At 40.4% G+C, this 15,915-nt stretch overlaps 1 protein-coding gene across 2 annotated transcripts in view; it reads right to left on the bottom strand.

Annotated features, from left to right (window-relative positions):
- Nucleotides 1–14,601, bottom strand: part of VPS50 (VPS50 subunit of EARP/GARPII complex) — a 69,163-nt gene extending 54,562 nt beyond the window's left edge. The window contains exons 1-8 of one of the 2 annotated variants that reach the window (NM_001396634.1): nucleotides 14,489–14,601; nucleotides 12,567–12,635; nucleotides 6,015–6,137; nucleotides 5,412–5,483; nucleotides 3,305–3,358; nucleotides 1,496–1,566; nucleotides 950–1,067; nucleotides 830–865 (exon numbers count right to left, since the gene is read on the bottom strand). In NM_001396634.1, coding sequence (NP_001383563.1) covers nucleotides 830–865; nucleotides 950–1,067; nucleotides 1,496–1,566; nucleotides 3,305–3,358; nucleotides 5,412–5,483; nucleotides 6,015–6,137; nucleotides 12,567–12,635; nucleotides 14,489–14,521 — 576 coding nt within the window. In that variant the 5' untranslated portion in view covers nucleotides 14,522–14,601. The remainder of the gene's footprint in view (nucleotides 1–829; nucleotides 866–949; nucleotides 1,068–1,495; nucleotides 1,567–3,304; nucleotides 3,359–5,411; nucleotides 5,484–6,014; nucleotides 6,138–12,566; nucleotides 12,636–14,488) is intronic. The other variant, NM_001012854.3, reaches the window with a different exon arrangement.
- Nucleotides 14,602–15,915: the final 1,314 nt, after the last annotated feature.

Here is a 15,915-nt window from a genome sequence, read left to right as displayed (position 1 = left end):
TAATATCTGGAATACTGTATTTGTGATCAGAGAGTGAACACAGCTCTAGAATTCCACTTAGCCAGAAAGCATGCCTTCAGCAGTCAATGCTTAAAAATCATTGGCAAAATTATGGTAACCTGGCATTAGGGTATGTGTGCAGATGCAACAGCCACTTTTCTATATCAGGACAGCTCCTACGAGCAGAGAGTGACATTCGATCTCCTGTGTGATACAATACAGCACAGAAATAAGAAGCTAATAAGTGAGTAAGGCTTGGTGAGCTAAAGATAATGTTGATGCAGCCTCAAGTGAATTAATATAACTTGTTTGGTAAAGAGTAACAAAGTGAGAGACAACGTAAGTTACCCAAGATGGGATTTAAGATTCTTAAGAGTAAAAACCAGTAAGAGTCCATCTCTAAATTGAGTAACTAGGGATTATCATAATGACATTCCATCTGATCTGACATCAGCTATAAATATTCAGCAATCTACAAGTCAAAATTCTTACGTGATATTACTAAAATATAGCCATCAATAAACTTGTCAAGCTTTCATACAATTTAAAAACCTAAAGACAAGATCTTATTTTCACCTTGTACAGTATCTCCTATGTCTTAGGTAGCATATATACACCTTATCAGTAGAATCTTCAGTGCCACAGCCTGTGTACTACAACTTTTTACATAACTCCCTATTAAAAAGTTAAGCCACTAAATAAAAAGAAATACACTATTCCACCCATCATATCCTGTTCATAAGATGAAGGAAGAAGGGATAAAATTAAAAGGATTAATAGAAGATGATTTAGAATAGCTTCAGGATACAGTAGTCTGGCAGAGACTTACCTCCAGCATCTCACTTAACCGCACATCAGTTCTTTGCTGAAAAGAAAAAGAAAACACTCATAACTACAAAGAAATGAACAAAAAAATTCTGCTATTAACTGGAAAAAAACCTGTACATACCAGTGTTTTTATTGTCCTCAGAGACTTCAGTAGTCCAATAAGCAACTGTCTCTTCCTTTGATTTGCAAGCAGTCCCAAACTGGTTTGTGTGAAGCCTTCCTTAGCGATATTCAGGTGTCTGTGTAATTTAACAATGAACACAATAAACTTCAATGATATATAAATTAAGGCTTATTTTAAATAAATGCTACCACAGCTCACCATAAGTGCTACAAAATATGAACAAAATAAGTCAGCACTGTTAGGGAAATGTTGAAATTTAGATAATACCAACAGACCGGTAAGAAGATATGTTATCACTTCAGCAGAATTTGTCTGTGGATCAGTGGTACATCTCTAAAGGTATCTGTTTAAAAAGAACCCCCCATTTCAGCAAAAGCTGCAAGACAGAAAGCAACTGGTATTTGTTTTAGTACTTTGAACTTCTATTTCTAATTCCATTCAGCGCATACACTGGAAATATTAATAGTAAGCAACCTCCTGGATTTACAAATGTCTTCTTAAGTCCCTTTTTCCCCTTTCAGTTTCTGCTATTAAGCAAGATACCTTCTTCCATCTGCACAAATAACAGCTGCTAACTGAAGGCCGTTCTGCAACGACGTAACACGTTCCAGTTCCTACAGAGAGACAACAGGTGAAACAAACATACAAGTTGTGCTACAAATCAGCAAAGACTAGCGACTAGTACCTCTATCTATTTGACAGGACTATAGGGAATGGCCTCAAGCTGCACCAGGAGAGGTTCAGGTTAGATATTTGGAAAAATCTATTCTCCAAAAGAATGGTGAGGCACTGGAATGGGCTGCCCAGGGAGGTGGTGGAGTCACTGTCCCTGGAGGTGTTCAAGAAACATTTAGATGTTGTGCTGAGGAGCATGGTTTAGTGGGGAAATATTGGTGGTAGGTGGACAGCTGGACTGGATGATCTTGGAGGTCTTTTCCAATCTTGGGTGATTCCATGATGCTATCTTGTTATTGTAACATCTCAATTTAGACTTAATTTATATATTACTTATATCATCATGTTATATAAGCTTAGAGCTAGAATGTAACATTAAACAAACATTAAAACAAATTATTTTAAAATGCAATTCTTTGAAGGAATATACTCGAAATATACTTCCATTGCAGTGAGAACTTCTACACTTATATACTTTACATTCAGCATAGAAGACTTTATATAAAATGAATAGAATGCACCACACCAAAGTGATCGGGGAAATAAGCACATGAATTAATTTGCATTAAGATGCCAGAAGTCCAGTCTTCCCTTCTACAAAGGTTCTGTAAATTTTTTCATCTGAACATAGTTGGAGAGGCACAAGGAAACAATGCAGCCTAATGGTCCATCAGCAGCTAGGGCTGAACACCTTTTTCCCTTATCTCAGAGACACTGGTGTTTCCTAAAGTAAGCCTCTCCTTACGAGACAGCAACAAAACTATTATGTATTGTGTCCATGCCATGCCTCACACTCCACAGATGCGACTGCTAGATCAGCACATCTATGAGAAGAGAGGTGCAAACCATGACTTCCCTACACTTTCCTTTGCACAGTTGAATCACCGTGTCTAGGGGACAGACAATTACACCTTTGCTGTATTTAATAACTCATTACTGTCACCTGACAAGGAATTGGTGTTGCCATTACCAAGTACCCACAGCATCACTTTATGAATCAGTGGGAAGGTGAGGAAGAGTCTCATAATGCTGACCAGAAATCTCGGGTAAGTCAAGTGACAAGAATAAGTGTGTGGAAACCTGTGATCACACATCACACAGGATTATTAACTTAATCAGGTAAATATTTGAGAAATGTTTTTAAAAGACTTTTATTGGCACAATGGATTTGTAATCATCCCTTTGTGCATCTCACTCAGATGTTGCTGATACAAGAATTTAAACATTACACAGCAAAATGTAAGAAGCACATTCTCCACAATGCTGTTATGCTGTCAAAAAGAAGCTGCTAAGTACAGGAATGATAGCAATGGCTTAATAACATTATCAAATCCAAAAGTGTGCAACAACAAAAGTATATCAGCAAAGCTTGAAAACAGAACTATCTTTTTCTCCATGCTACTTTCTGAACACTCAGTCACTAAAGCACTACCCAGCTTCTTTCTGCAATAAAATCCCACTACATCCTTTTACCTAAAAGTGAAATAATATTATCCTTACAATTTTTCTTATTTTTCCTCCAGCTACTGCAGAAGAGGCAACCAGGCTGATCCCTTCACTAACTAACCCAATCTCTTCTAACCCAGTACTATATTTAAGCTGCGCTGAAACAGGAGCAGTATTCCAATAGTATTCTAAATTGTGTGGTTTACTGCTAAAAAGTGGCTATTGCCTTACCTGAACATATGCGGGTTGTTTTTCAAGAATCAAGTCTGCAACTTTCTTAGATACCTTAAAAACAAGAGTATTATCAGTGATAAACAACAATCTCAATAAAGTAGCCACAGTAAAGTAATAGGAACAAGTGGTCTCTGCTTCTTAACATGCTAGAATAAAAAACATAACTCTGATCTTCTCCTTCTTGCTGGCTGTTACTTTGGAAGAACACCTGCATACAAACGGTTTTCAAAGGACACTGATACTATCAGCTGGCAATCTGGACAAGAGGACGTTTTCCTCTTTCACATTAAAATATGGTCAGGGTCATCAAATGGTTTTCAACTCAGTTGCTCAATTAAAAAATATATATATAGTTTTGCTTTGCAGAACAGCAAAAGAACTGCTCCTTGTGGGCTAGGACTGCAGGAAAAGATTTCATCAGGCTTAAATATTTTGTCTCCTAAAGTAAAAAGAAAAAAAAAAATAGAGTTATGGATATCAGACTTAATTAAAATGAAGTCAAACAGATACCCAGCAAAAAAAGCCTTCTAATTCAAATTATCTGTACCCAGATGCCTGCTCAAATAAAAGCTGTCACAACACACATATTAAAGAAGAACCGAGTGGCTTGGGATCTTCTCAGTGGAATGGAAAATTGTAATGAAAAGGAGAAACAGCAGAAAGTCTGGAGTCTATAGTGACCCATAAAACAAAGGCAGGACCAAGATAAGCAGTGCAAAAGCAGAAAGTAACAGCCAGCAAGAAGGGGAAGATCAGAGTTCTTCCGCAAATAATTCACAGTCATTTGAATATTTTGTGTTATAGAAATGTAGAAGTTTGAATCTAAATCACTGTAGTAAATTCCTATGCCAGCTACAGATTCAGCCACTGAAATGAAAAAGACAGCGTTTATTATTTTTCAAAAGCAGAGTTACTGTTTGATATGTCAACAGACTTATTGAGTCCTGTAACTAATAATCTAGAAAGACACATATGGGCCATATTTCCTGGGAAACTTATGCTCAGTTCTCTTCTGTATTATTCATCAACTCCACGTATTTTCAAGTTCGCACCTCAAACACAGCCATACACAGGAAGTACTCTCAGCTGCTTCTCACTGTACACGCAGAATGGCCAAGACATCAATATCAAGTATTGAGACTACTCAGCATATTCCTTTGCTGTTGCCTCAGCCCTGAGTGTACCTCCTTGCAAAACTAGGTCACCAGCAGATGTCCTCTTAGACTTCTATTCCCAAACAGACTAAAATACATAAGTATACCTCTTGGTGAGGATGAGCATGGAATATTCATTTGCCCACTTCTCACTAATAATTCACAAAATGTCACATGTCTATTCTAGGAAAAGCTGTTGTAGGACAAAAGAATTTTTCTTCCTGTGTTGTTAATGGCTCAGTATTTTTATTCTTCACATTTCATTCATTTAAAGACACAAATCAGGATTCATACTGTTATTTTACTTGCCAAATGCCACAGCTAGTACATTCATTTCCTATATGATATCATTAATCTTTCAGAGCAATTGCTTCATTATTAATAGATGAATCAAAAAAAGATTATAAAAGCTTGAAATATAACAAGTATCTGTCAGAAGCTGCAGCTCTCATTCCCACATAAATTCAATATTTCATTTCAGGGTAAGTATATATAGCAGTCACTAGACTCCCTCATTTAAAAAAAAAGAAAAAAGAAAAAAGCAAATAAAAATAAGAGAGAATACAAACTAAGAAAATAGGTGCTCTTCAATATTTTATGTTGCCAAAAATCCCTCAAAAAGAGGCAATACAACACTATTAAACGCTCTGCTATTTCTTCCAATATATTGCAAATCTGAACACCCTGAAAATAAAGCTTCTAAAGAAGTCATTATACTGTTTGATCCTCACTACAGTACTTATCACCATGATTTACTTACATTATTTCCTATGACTATATGATTTGCTGGTATGATTCTCCCTTGTAAAAGAACACAACATTCAACCAAACAAAACAAAAGCTCATTATCTAGCAGGTTTAAGCAATCAAACCACATTCAGTTACATCCCTAGCTACAGTTATAAACAATGTAAAAATCTGCTGGCAGTACACTAAACAGCTTTACTTACAGCAGCTTGCTGTTGTTTTAATTTGTCTCTGTACTCTTCCAGTTCTTGAAGACTAAGTACAGGAGGAAGCCTCTGTGCATAAACAACAAATAGAATTCAGTAAGAAATTAAAGTAGACAAAATATACATGCAGCAATAACTAACCAAGCAATCTTATTTAAGAAACTTTCTTACTGCTTCTGCAATCTAATTGTATTCAAATTAAGAATACCGAAATCAGTTTTAAAGAATATAATATCATAATTACCCTCTTTTAAGCCATATACACACATACACAAGCCCTAAGTCGTTGCAATGACTCGTGTCTGTTAATTCAGAGTGCTTAAAAAAAATAGAATGGATGTTTTTTCCTCCAACTATATGGCCTTTTTCAAAGTAGTTTAAAGTAGTGTAAGGGCCGGCACAATAGGCCTGATATTAATTCTATCACATTAAAAAAACAAACTCCATACCAATAGCATATGCTAGAAGATTTGGGGGCAGGGAGGGGAAACAAAAACAAAAACAAGCAGTTTTGCATGAAAGTGCATCACTGACAGAAGCTGACTTCTGACCCTCATTTTTAGTTATATTATTGTCTTCTCTTATACAAAGACAACTCACCTCTAATTCGTACTTCACAATATCAAAGGCATCATTGGAAAAATAAACTTCTTCAATGCTATTAATTATTTCTTGCTGAGCTTGAGGATCAGTTGGTTCTTCCCATGATTCTCTGAGTTCCTCCTTCATAAAACACAAAAAAGATGACTTCCATGATGTAACATCACATCCTAGAAGGAACAATGTTTACCAAAACAAGACTTTTTTGAAAGTTACTAACACCTTCAGTATAAGAACAGCTTGTGTCAGTGGCTTCTTCTTAACACATTTCAGATTTTTTGCCAGCTAGTGGGGTAATTTAAAGACATGCACTAAGGGCTTTTTGACAGCTAACATTCAAGATGTGCATTCTCTTCCCTCAATCTCATGTGGAAGGTTTTCCCAAGAATCCAGCTGCATCCATCAGTCATCACAAACTGAGGACTGAGTCTGAACCTCTCATCTTCCCATTCCAGGGGAGGCTGTAAGAAAGAAGGGGACAGACTCTTTAGCAGGGTCTGTGGTGACAGGATGAGGGGAAATGGTTTCAGACTAAAAGACAGGAGATTCAGATCGGATATAAGGGAGAAGTTTTTACAGTAAGGGTGGTGAGGCACTGGCACAGGTTGCCCCGAGAGGTGGTGGATGTCCCATCCCTGGAGACAGTCATGGTGAGACTGGACAGGGCTCTGAGCACCTGATGCCGCTGTAGGTGCTCCTGCTCATTGCAGGGAGTAGATGGCAGACTAGATGGCCATTAAAGGTCTCTTCCAACTCAAACAACTTTATGACACTGGATGTTTTAACTAATACTTGTCCTCTCCCAGTGGCTGTTCCCACTGAAGGATTGAAAAACCTTTATTAGAGACTCAAAAGAGAAAAAAATATAAAATTCAAGACAGAACACTGATCACATTGCTTGACAAGGGAATTTAATCCTGATTAAGTGATCCAGCAGACTGAAGAGTCCTATTAAGATCCAAACAGACAAGCTGTTAGAGTGGGACAAGGTGCCTGTACTTCCATCACCAAGAACTCAAGGGCTGATTTAACCATCTAGAGGCAGCAGATTTGAGATTAATTTACTGAACAGTCACAACCATCCTTATTTTGCACATCACTCACTAACATCAATGCATACACGTCACAAGGAAAAGTGCAATTTCAAACACAGAGTAAGGTGCTGCTTCTCTGCACAAGTAGAGGCAGGCACGGGGTGAGTAGTGAAGAGCTTCCTAAAGCAACACCACTGCTCCTCTGAAGTACTTCTCACAGGGAAATAAAAAACAATAAAAGTATTTTTTTCCCTTCTGGAATTCCTAACATATGGCAGCTTTATGCTGTGCCAAGAGCCCCCTTACAAACTTCCTGAACATTTTACAGTACATTGAGTTTTATCTATAACAACTGAAATTAAAACTTATCCAAGACGGGCAGCAGGGTTGGCTAAATTTGTTCACTAATGCCCTGCAAATGGAATCACCTCATTTATCACCTGGGTGTGTGGCTGCAAGCTCCAGAACAGTGGTTTGTTAAAAGGAAAAGGAAGCAAAAACAAAATCCAAGAAGTGTTTAGAACCATTTGGATCTTCAGAGCGTGGGCATCTTGTCACACTGGTGACAGGGTATGCCAATGCCGTAGGTAGATCAGTGGTGACTGACAGCGCTTCCCATACATTAAGAAAGCTATTGGGGACACATGTTCCTCTGGATTTAGAGCTACTTGACAATCCATTGGGAAGGCTGTTATTAATACAAACATTTCAAGGAAACCTAGCCAGTGACCCTTTTATCTTTGCAGAATACCAGATTTGTCATTACAAAAATAAAGCTGAGGCTTATGTGGCTAGAAAAATTACCAGAAATCCATTTTATCCTTTCTCAGAAAGGTCATTTTTTTTCCTTAGTTTCTTCCCAAAACACTCACTAGGAAAACATTTGTTACATAGTCAGATTTTTTCTTTATCTTGTTCACTCTTTCTAGAAGAACAGCACAGAAAACGACTCCCCAGGATAAGCTTAAGCTCCCCTATCCATTACAGTATTTGCCAGTAGACATTAGGCTGTGATAAATTGCTGCTTCCAGTCCATCATGCTCCACTAGTTTCAAACAACTGAAGGCTCATGGCCAGACCTTTCTCTCGCCACTGAAGGAAGCAAACATCCTCGGCTAGTTTGTTTGCTGATATTCATTTCTCCTTATCCCTTCAACCAGACACACAAAAAAGTTTCCAATCTATATATGAAGCCCACAGTTGCAGGGGCCTCAGGGAAGGACAGATTCCACACTGTGGAATGAGTGTTTGCACACTGTGCAGAGGCACAGAGAGAAGCTCAGTTAAATCCCTCGAGGCAGTTTTCTACCACAAAACATTTTTTTCATTAATTATTGCTATTGAAATACCTGCCTTCAAAAATAATTAAAAAAAAAAATCAACAGTAGAGAATTCTTTATTATGTTCAATGTGCATTCAGAAGTTCCAAGAAGTTATCTGAATATAAATATATATATTTATATATTTTGATGTATATATATATATATATATATATATATATATATAATTGGGATGGGAGGAACCCTGTCATGATAATCACACAGAGAACTTCACCAGTGCTAAACTGAATCACATACACTGGAGATCAGAAAGAGCAGCACATCAGCATGGGATCAGCACATTGCTCAGGGATACACTTTACCTACTTAAAACACCCACCATTTGTGGTGATGTGCAAATAGGGTTTATTATTTCCATTTTTTTGGCCAGTACTTTGGACCATGTTTTCAAGAATGACAACCTGTCAAACACACCCCCCTGGAGGACATTAGTGCCCACCTTCTGACTCACACAATGCCACCTATACAGAACAGTGAAAGATAAGTTTCTGGGCAGGGTGTGGGTGTAGAAACAAAGAACTGTCTGTCCGGCACCTTGCAAATTGGAAGAATCCAGTGCTTCCTCAAAAAGAAGTGCTTACGTCCACAGGCTTCCCACAGTGTTTTGCCTTCCTGGTCTATGGAAACAGAAGTTTATGGGTCTGGGAGCCCACAGCAACTACTTGACCTGTATTTTAGAAGAGTCATTTCGTTGTCCACTCATCTGAATGGCAGTTCAGGAAGCTTTAGATCACTTACCTAGCTATTTCCCTGTGTCACACTCCCACTCTTTTGTTCTACACTGCCTGCAGCATGAAAAACATTGCTAACAAAGCCTAACTGGTACAGAGTTGAAGTAAACACCTTCTGCATTCTTGTCACAATCAACCGAAAGCCTTGGGGAGCAGACATTGAGAAAAGTTTGTGAACAGGGGTGTTAATAGATACCATTTAGACAAAGAAAAAAATCTACAAAGCTTCTAACCTAATTAGAAGGTGAAGGTGAGCGATGGCTGACACACCCCTACCAAGAGAGCCAAGGGTCAAATCTGCTCAGTACTCACTTGGACACAGCCTCCCTATTTCCTCATGAGCAAAAGAACACCACTGAACGTGCTGTCAATTTATATCCCTTCATTCTGAACTCAGATAATACCTGCATTAAGAGAAAAGCTCCTCCCAAACTTCAGGATAAGCCCAACAGTGGGTACATTGCAGCATCACACCACCATCAAATAAACAATATGTAAAGTTATTTTTATACATAGAAACAGAAACCCACAACAGATGGACTATAACCATATCACTATAGGAAAAGGATTAAAAATAAAGTTCCAGTGCTGCTTACGGCCATTAGACAAAGTCAACTACGTTTTATATACTGCATGTGAGCTGAGCATTGTCAATATAGAAATTACGGAATCCAAAGTCTCCTTGTTATTAATACACTTGAATTCAAGTGTACTAAATAACTCTCAATACCCTGTAATAGAATCTACTAAATAAACCTGTTAGCAGCTTGGAGAAGAACAAAATGAAAACAGCAGAGGGGTTCAAAAGTCAGTAGAGCAGTTCTGTATCACTCTTAACACACAGCATTTTCAACAAACAAAAGAATAATCACAGTTCCCCAGAGCAATCAGGGCATGGATGAAGTAAGGTACCTCAACCAAAAAAACATATATGATATACCTCCTCTCCCTTCTAGCAAATTTGCCTTTCAGTTCATATTTGCCTGATCTACCGATTGTATCACTGACTTAAACTGTTTTAGATGTATTGCTCTGTGTGACAAGTTGGCAGCGTGATTCTGTTTGGCAAGGAAACTTGAACAAGTTAGCTGGTGATTCATCTTCATATGATGCAAGCAGACCAAAATTCTTTCCACATAGTTGCAGAAGCCATTGGGAGTAGTGGTAAATGTGATCTCATACACTCAGGGGTATTCAATAAAAGATCCAGGTAGCAAACCATTTCATTGGTTAGGAAAAGAAGAAAAAGAAGAAAAAAAACAAACCACCACAGACAACCCACAAAATAGAGGAAGACGCTCACCACTTTCACATGCTGAAAAGAAAGCAACCTTCATACATTAAAACCAAAAAGAATTTTGCTGGCTTTCCCCTGAGTGACTGCAACATCAGTGTATCCCTTTGCCTGTCCTCTGTATTTTCCATTTAACCTTCATATGAGCTGTATCTGTGCTTCTTTTTATTTTGAATTTATTTTTGTCTTTATTTTTCAATTCCCTTTACCAAAGTTGTCGACTGCTATAAAATAGTTACTGAGAGGGATTAGCTCACATCCAGCAAAGCTGCTTTATCCGGTAGTTATTATGTAATTCTGATTTGTGACATCAGTACGTTGCCATGGCATCAAACACAATTTCAGTTCAGAAGAAATACCTATATCCAAGGGCTCAACGACTTTCAACTTCTATGCAGTACTGAAGCCTAACTTCTTTGATGGTTACTCACACAACAAACAGCAACAACACCAAAAATTCCTGCTTTCAAGAAAAAGCATCAGAATCTACGCCCACAGCGTAGAAGACATCTTACAGTGTCTCATCTGATGTCTTATCATTTGAAAAGTAAAATCATACAGTGAAGGTTGTAGCAAAGTGAAGGAGGCATGGCAATGTAAATCCTGCCTCTCAAAAGGCAAGGCCTGGAACTGAAGCTGACAAATGGCTTGGGACCAAAACCAGGAGTTAACTGATCAAAACTGAGTACTTTCACTCAACATTCAGCTAACCTCATGTTTTCCTTTTATCAGATAAACAGGTACCTGTACAGGTGCTTCACTGAATACGGCTTTTTGAGAAAGTTAACTTAAATCTCTCAGAATATTCAGAATCGTTATATTCAGAAAAAAAATATTCTCAGTATAGTAGTTACTGCTCACCTAAAACTTTTTGGAAGGAAAAGAAGACTAAAAAAATATAAAAGTTTTATACTATGGCACACAAGAGAAGAATTCTCTAATTTTAACACGTTTTAAAAAGTTCCAGGTTCTAATGTTGATGCAATCTTGTCTTGCCAGGCACAAAATCCCTAATGTTCACAAGATTCTGTTTGCAAAACAGTTGAAGATAGTGTTCTCATGTCACAAAGGGTTGACGGCATACAACTGCCAGAGATCTGACAGAAATTAATGAAAAAACTTGCTAATTATCGAGACGTGTTTTCCCATTGTTATGAACACAAAGTGTAGGCTTACCAGACACAAAACATTGAACCGTCACAGAACAGAACCCCAGCCAAGATACTCTACATCTATTTTTACCTGCAGACTCAACTTGGCTAAAAAGACTGTCTGAAATTCGATGCTCAGTGGTTGGCAGGAATCTGGAGTTTTGAAATCTGAGCCACACAGATGAGGCAGTCCCCTCAACATCACTGCAATTGAATACCTCGAGTCTTTGAAATCAATACATTGATTTCACTGTTTAATAGAATATTATGTACCAATTTAGAGATAGTTATTAGATTCTTTAAACATAGAGTAACATTGATTTTCTGGTCTGCCTCAGCACAAGCATCGTATTACAAAGTACCTACACAGAAACAGAGAAACACAGGATTTTAATGCTAAAATAAGACACCATCTGAGTAACTTACATAACTCTGTGGTCAAAGGCTAAGTCCAAATTAGAGGAAAACAGTAAGCGTCATCCACAGCAAGTCTTGTGAACCATCAGGTCAGATCAACAGCGTATAAGGAGTGGCCAAGCATTATAACAATTGCCCCCCCACGCACAGATTGTTCAGTATAAGGTGGGATAGCAGAGCACTGATATCTTTTAAGCAGCGAGACAAATAAAAATGAAGTCATTATTATTATACAGTTATAACAAATGCAGTAGAATATAAAGTTAACGATGTATCCTGAAGATGAAAAATCACCAAATTCTGAAACAAACTTAATGGCAGCAAACCCAGGAAGAGACTGAAAAATCAAGATTAGAACTATGAATGACAACTCCAAAGTTCCAAGAAAGAAATTTTAAAGCATCTTCATTTTGATTTGGCTCACTGTTTTACTCTGCAATTTCAATTCTTTCATAAAAAAATATTTCAAAAGATATTCAGGATGACAAAAAGCTGCCAAAATAACAGCAGCAAAGCAGATGCTGGGACAAAAAAAATAACAAAATGAACAACAAAAACTGAAACGGATGGGATCATGCATCATACCTTAGTAGGAAACCGGAGGTTTTCGATAGGACTGAGGTCATGAACACTCTCCTGAGGACTTCTCAGACCCTTTAAAAGAATTTTAATCGTCAGTTAATGTTGATTACTTTACGTATTACTATACGTAACTGCACAACTCTCTGCTGATGATGATGATTATAAACCTGGAAGTCCTTTAATAAATAGCAAAAGGCTTATTCTATAAAAACTTAAACGAGACCACTGGTGTATGAATTATGTTCCTCAAACAACTCAGCATTTCCAGATTTATGCTGCAACAGCTCTCATCAGTAGCATCCATGTAGCCAAGCCCACTTACTCCTGTCAACTTCCAGATGGTTAAAAAATGCAAACATGTTCAAAAAGCATAATGTAATTTGTTCCCCTAACTTAATGATTTAATGGAATCAAATAATCAAATTCAAGGTAAGTGCTACCTACTCTGTGGCATCATTATATTATTTGGTATGATAGCATATTTCTCAGTTTACCGTGTAAAACTATTAGGACACATTTTACTAAACTGAAAAAAGATGCATAATCCACATTAGCTCTTTTGAATAATTATTATTCTTTGAAATCCACATAATCACATGGACAGAATATGCATTAGGAGACAGAAACTACAGGAAGCATCTGTAACCAGCAAAGTACGTGTTTGCTGTATGTCCAATACATTTACAACTTTATGAGGCAATAACACAGAGTAAGTTTCTGAGCGCACTTTCTGCTAGCTTTTAAGGCAGAAGTGAACTTGAACATTCAAGTTCCAGATATGTTTGTGACTCCAGCCTTCGAGGCCCCAGGCAGTTCATGTGAGCCCTGAGATTCAGGCAGGCTTCCCCATACCCTCCCCATGTGCCACTAAGCATATTGCTCATAAGCCCCTTTCACACCCAGGGTACCAATGCTTTCTCTGAAAGCAAAGGAGCTATGACATTACTACATGAGCTTACAATGAGAAAAGTCTTTATATATTCTCTGAAACTGACAGCGTGCTTTACAAGTTCATCACTTTAATGGCAGCTACCACACTTCACAATGTCATCCTCCCAGTATGCAAAACCTCCTCATTCTGGTTTTGAGTTTCAGATTTCCTTGGGCTTCATTTGACAACATCCTCCCTTGCCAGTCACCACCAGCAAGGGCAGCTGATCACCACAGAGCTGAAGCTCAAGGCAGGTCGCAGACAGCACAAAGCACCTGTTGCAGCTTCTCATACTTCACCCAAAACCTCCCACAAACACCCCAAAAATTGGCAGTAAAGGCTGCTCATCTCCAGCACCGGTAAAAAGCTGCCCTTACAGAATGCTGCACAGGATTTAACCCTTTCCCAATGGCTGAGAATTGCTGAAGCTGTACCATTTTCAGCCCACAACGCTGCCATGCTAGGCAGGCTTCCCGCAACTCCTCCTATGGACCGAGCACTGCACCCTGTGCTGAATGCAGACAAGACACGACCTGGACATAGAAAAGGGCTCTAAATGGCTCCTGAATGAAAACAAACAAACCAAACCAAAACCAAACAAAGCCCTCAGGGCAGAGATCTGCCAGGGAAGGCTGAGGTGAGCACATCACTCCCAGATCAGCATCACGGTGAGTTCCCTCCGCAGGAACAGGGCCCCAGAGCGAGCTCAGGCGGAGCTCCCAGGCCCAGAGCAATGCGGACGCACGGCTACGCACCAGGCGGGCTGACAGGAGCACAACGTGAAGCCGACCCGCCCCGTACCGCCGCAGAGCTCCCCTCCAAGCCCTCGCCCACCCTTCCCATCGGACACGATGTGACTGACAGACAAAGCCACGTCGCAGCGCCGCGGCCCGGCGCCCCCAAAGTCACGCTTCGAGAAGGGGACGGCACGGCCCGCCCGGCCCGCCGCCGTACCAACGCAGCCCTCCGCCGCGCCCGGCCCCGCACCGCTCACCTGCCGGGTCATCAGCGACTTGATCTTCTGCATGGCGGCCCAGAGGCTCCCCGCAGCCCCCGCGACAGCGCTACGGCCGTGGCCGGCACGGGGCAGCCATGTTGGACGCCACCTGACCGCGCCCGCCCGTCCGCCCGCGGATCCCTGGGAGCCGTAGTCCTGGGGCGGCCGGGTGCCCTCAAACTACAAACCCCGTCAGCCCGGCGGGTGAGGGAGGGAGAGAGGACGCGGAGGAGGGCGGGCCGCAGCGAGCGGGGCGGGATGCGGTGTCGGTTCATTCCTCAGATAGGGGATAGGGCGGGCGCTGCGGGTGCTGCTTAAGGGTGCCGTTGAAGCGGGTCACCGAAAGCGTGGCCTGCCGTCAGCCCTCCGTCACTCCGTGTCCTCCTCACGCCGGCTTTCAGGGCCGGGGTTGATTTCCTCGCACGCCACGTCCCCCTGGGTTTGGAGCGTGGCGTATTTAGGCTTTGAAATCAGTTGGTAGAAGAGAAAATGAGGATGCAGTTCTGCATGGCCAGAACGGGCTCGTGTCGGTACCTGGGTGAGACACAGAGAGCTGTGCGTGCCCCATCCCTGGAGGTGCTCCATACCGGGTCAGATGGGACCTGGGCAGCCTGAGCTGTTGCGGGCAGCCCTGCCCATGGCACGGCTGGGAGCTGGGTGGGCTTTGTGGTTCCTTCCAACCTACACCATTCTGTGAGTCTGTGGTAACTTTGTGTGAGCTACTTGGTTTAAAAAATGGCGGTGTATTAATGACATCAAGAACATATCCTGGAAATAAGGGGATATACTGACTGGAAATACATATCTGTGCTAATCTGTTGCTTTTCTAGTGTTTATTATTATTATTATTATTTGTTTTCTTCACACACACCAGACATTTCAAACACCAGCACCGACTTTATCCCACTGAGAAGGCTCCCATTCATTTCAGTTAGAAATTAGTTGGAGTCTATGACAAATACTTTATTACATAATGAAACTGAGTAGGTAATCATCTCTAGCTCATTTTATAGAACGTTGCCATTCGATACATGTAGACTGCAGTGAAGTGGATTAAACGGGTTACAAACAACAGCCCTGGGGAAGGCATGGCAGGGGGCACCCAGAGCCCTTATGGGTGTGTACAGTGCTCTCTTCATCTGCAGTCCTGTGTCAGGCAATGACACTGTTTCTGCTGGGACTGCTGAAATAACACTCACATTCCTTACATTTGATCATACAGGGCTGCTAAAAATTCTGGAAGGGTCTGGGCATTTTTACCTCCCTTTAACTGAAGCAGAAATCAAACATGCATTCCTTACGGCAGTGGCTTACACACTGCAGGACCCCGAGCACCAGCACAGGCACATGGTGAGGGGGCTCAGTTCCCTGCTGCCATCCGTCCTGCACAAGGCAAGGATTTGTTCATCCATCACAGCGTTTAC

Source organism: Gallus gallus, chromosome 2 (assembly GCF_016699485.2).
Source record: "Gallus gallus isolate bGalGal1 chromosome 2, bGalGal1.mat.broiler.GRCg7b, whole genome shotgun sequence".
In the NCBI taxonomy this organism is placed as follows: domain Eukaryota; kingdom Metazoa; phylum Chordata; class Aves; order Galliformes; family Phasianidae; genus Gallus; species Gallus gallus.
This window is presented reverse-complemented; position numbering and strand designations above follow the sequence as displayed.